This window comes from Lagopus leucura, unplaced genomic scaffold (assembly GCF_019238085.1).
Source record: "Lagopus leucura isolate 7727_CA_CO unplaced genomic scaffold, USGS_WTPT01 1-10_obj-0_obj, whole genome shotgun sequence".
NCBI classification, from domain to species: domain Eukaryota; kingdom Metazoa; phylum Chordata; class Aves; order Galliformes; family Phasianidae; genus Lagopus; species Lagopus leucura.
Window position 1 is genome coordinate 1 of NW_024965914.1, and position 2,362 is coordinate 2,362.

The 2,362-nt window shown below is 66.0% G+C and overlaps 1 protein-coding gene across 1 annotated transcript; it reads left to right on the plus strand.

Annotated features, from left to right (window-relative positions):
* The first annotated feature begins 248 nt into the window (after window positions 1–248).
* THBD (thrombomodulin) lies at window positions 249–2,362 on the plus strand. Its single transcript, XM_042892872.1, has one exon. It carries the CDS (start codon window positions 264–266, stop codon window positions 1,905–1,907), a length of 1,644 nt encoding a protein of 547 aa, XP_042748806.1. The 5' UTR covers window positions 249–263; the 3' UTR covers window positions 1,908–2,362.

Here is a 2,362-nt window from a genome sequence, read left to right on the forward strand (position 1 = left end):
CCCCCCTCCCTTTTCCCTCCCGCATCCCCGAAGGGGCGGCCGCCTCGCCCCCTCCCCGTCGCGGTCCCGCCCGGCCGGGCCCGGCCCAGCGGCACCTCCCGACTCTCGGGGATTTCCTCCGCGCCGGAGCCGCCCCCGCCGCAATCCCTCCCGGCCCGGCGGCGGCCCGTCCCCGGAGGCGCTTCCTTCCTGCGGCCGGAGCTCTATAAAGCTGCCGCCCCGGTCGGCGGCATGACAGAGATTCGCCGCGCCGGCCGCCCGCCATGCGGCGGCTCCCGCTGCCGCTGCTGCTGGCCGGACTGGTGCTGGGGTTGGGGCTGGGACTCGGCGAGCCGGAGCCGCCCGTCCCGTCGGGGACGCAGTGCCTGGAGCACGACTGCTTCGCCGTCTTCTGGGAGCCGGGGCCCTTCGCGGCGGCCAGCGCGGCCTGCCAGCGGCACGGAGGCCACCTGATGACCGTGCGCTCCACGGTAGCTGAGGATGTGATCGAGCTGCTGCTGCGGAACCGCGGCGGGCGGCTGTGGCTGGGGCTGCGGCTGCCCACCCAGTGCACCGAGCCGGCGCAGCGCCTGCGCGGCTTCCAGTGGGTGACCGGCGACACCCGCACCGACTACGACAACTGGGCGCCGTCGCGGCGGCGTTGCGGGCAGCTCTGCGTGGCGGTGTCCCGGGAGCTGAGCTGGGAGGAGCGGCGCTGCGAGGAGCCGGCCGACGGCTTCCTCTGCGAGTACAACTACCCCGACAGCTGCCCGCGCCTGCCGCTCGCCGACGGCGCGTCCCTCGCCTACCGCACCCCCTTCGGCGCCACCGGCGGTGACTTTCTGGCCCTGCCGCCCGGCTCCACCGCCGTCGTCTCGCCGATGGGGCTCCAGCTGCTCTGCGAGGCCGCGGCCTCCGGCGGGAGAACGCGCTGGGGCCGTTCCGAGCCCGGAGCCTGGCCGTGCCTCCTGGCCAACGGCGGCTGCGAGGGAAGCTGCGAGGAGTTCGACGGGGCTCCGCGCTGCGTCTGCCCCGCGGGCAAGAAGCTCGGCCCCGACGGGCGCGACTGCCTGTCGCCGTGCGCCGGTGCTCCCTGCGATCAGCACTGCGTGCCCGACGGGGAGGACTTCCACTGCATGTGCACCGAGGGCTACGAGCTGGGCCCCGACGGCAGCAGCTGCCAGGACGTGGACGACTGCGTCAAGGTGCCAGAGGTGTGCGAGCAGGTCTGTCACAACACCGAGGGCGGCTTCGAGTGTCGCTGCCATCGTGGCTACGAGATGGTGGAGGGGCACTGCATGCCCGTCCCCAACTGCAGCACCGGGCCCTGCGACCACATCTGTGAGGACGTGCCCGGCAGTTACCGGTGCAGCTGTCACAGCGGCTACGTTGTCGACCCGAACAATCCCACCCAGTGCGTGCGGCAATGCGAGGATGGCAGATGCCCGGCCGAGTGTGACTTCAGCAACCTCTCCTGTTTTTGTCCTGAAGGCTTTGTGACGGACCACCTGCCCGACGGTGTCACGCTCTGCGTTGACATTGATGAGTGTGAGAATAATTACTGCGAGCACAACTGCACCAACACGCTCGGCAGCTACGTGTGCCACTGCCAGCCCGGCTACGAAGCCTTTGACATCAACCACTGCCGACCCATCTCACAGGACGACAATGTGGATGAGTACTCAGGAGATTCTGACCCCTCCGTGCCTGTCCCCAGCCACGTCCCACCCAAAGCAGAGCACCTGCACCCTGGGGCACTGGTGGGCATCACGATGGGCGTGCTGTGCGCGGCGCTGGTGCTGCTGGCCGTCGGCTACCACGTGGCGAGGAAGCGCTGCCATCCCCCCAGCTCGATGGAGTACAAGTGTGGCAGCCCCCGCGAGAAAGAGATGGGGCTCCAGCAGGTGTCTGCAAGCCAGAAAGTGTAGGGAGCCTGGCAGCGAGCGGGAGGTGGATGGAACTGGGTAACGTTTGGTTGTAACCCCCTTGGTTTTGTAAGGAGAAAGCGAGGAAAGCAGCTCATCGCATCGACTTCTCGTGTTGCTCACCTTGCCTGTTGCATACAGACCTCAGATTGCCAGCAATGCAGGGACCCCACAGAGCATCACCTTGGTGGGGCTCAAGTGCTGATTTCTCTCCCCTCCCACCACTTGGGAACTGTTTGGGGGTGACATGGGTGTTCCAAGAGCACTGGGGTCATTTGTAGGAAAGGCATTTTCAGCGCTGGTGACACTGTGCCTTTTTTCCTCTTGTGTTCTTTCTTTTTTTTCCCTTTTTTAATTTTTTTTTTTTTTTTTATCCAGGGTGAGTTTAATTTGTGTGGAAGTTGACAGCAAAACTTCCTGGTGATGTTTGTGATGTTTGTGTTCCAGACCTTGCTGCT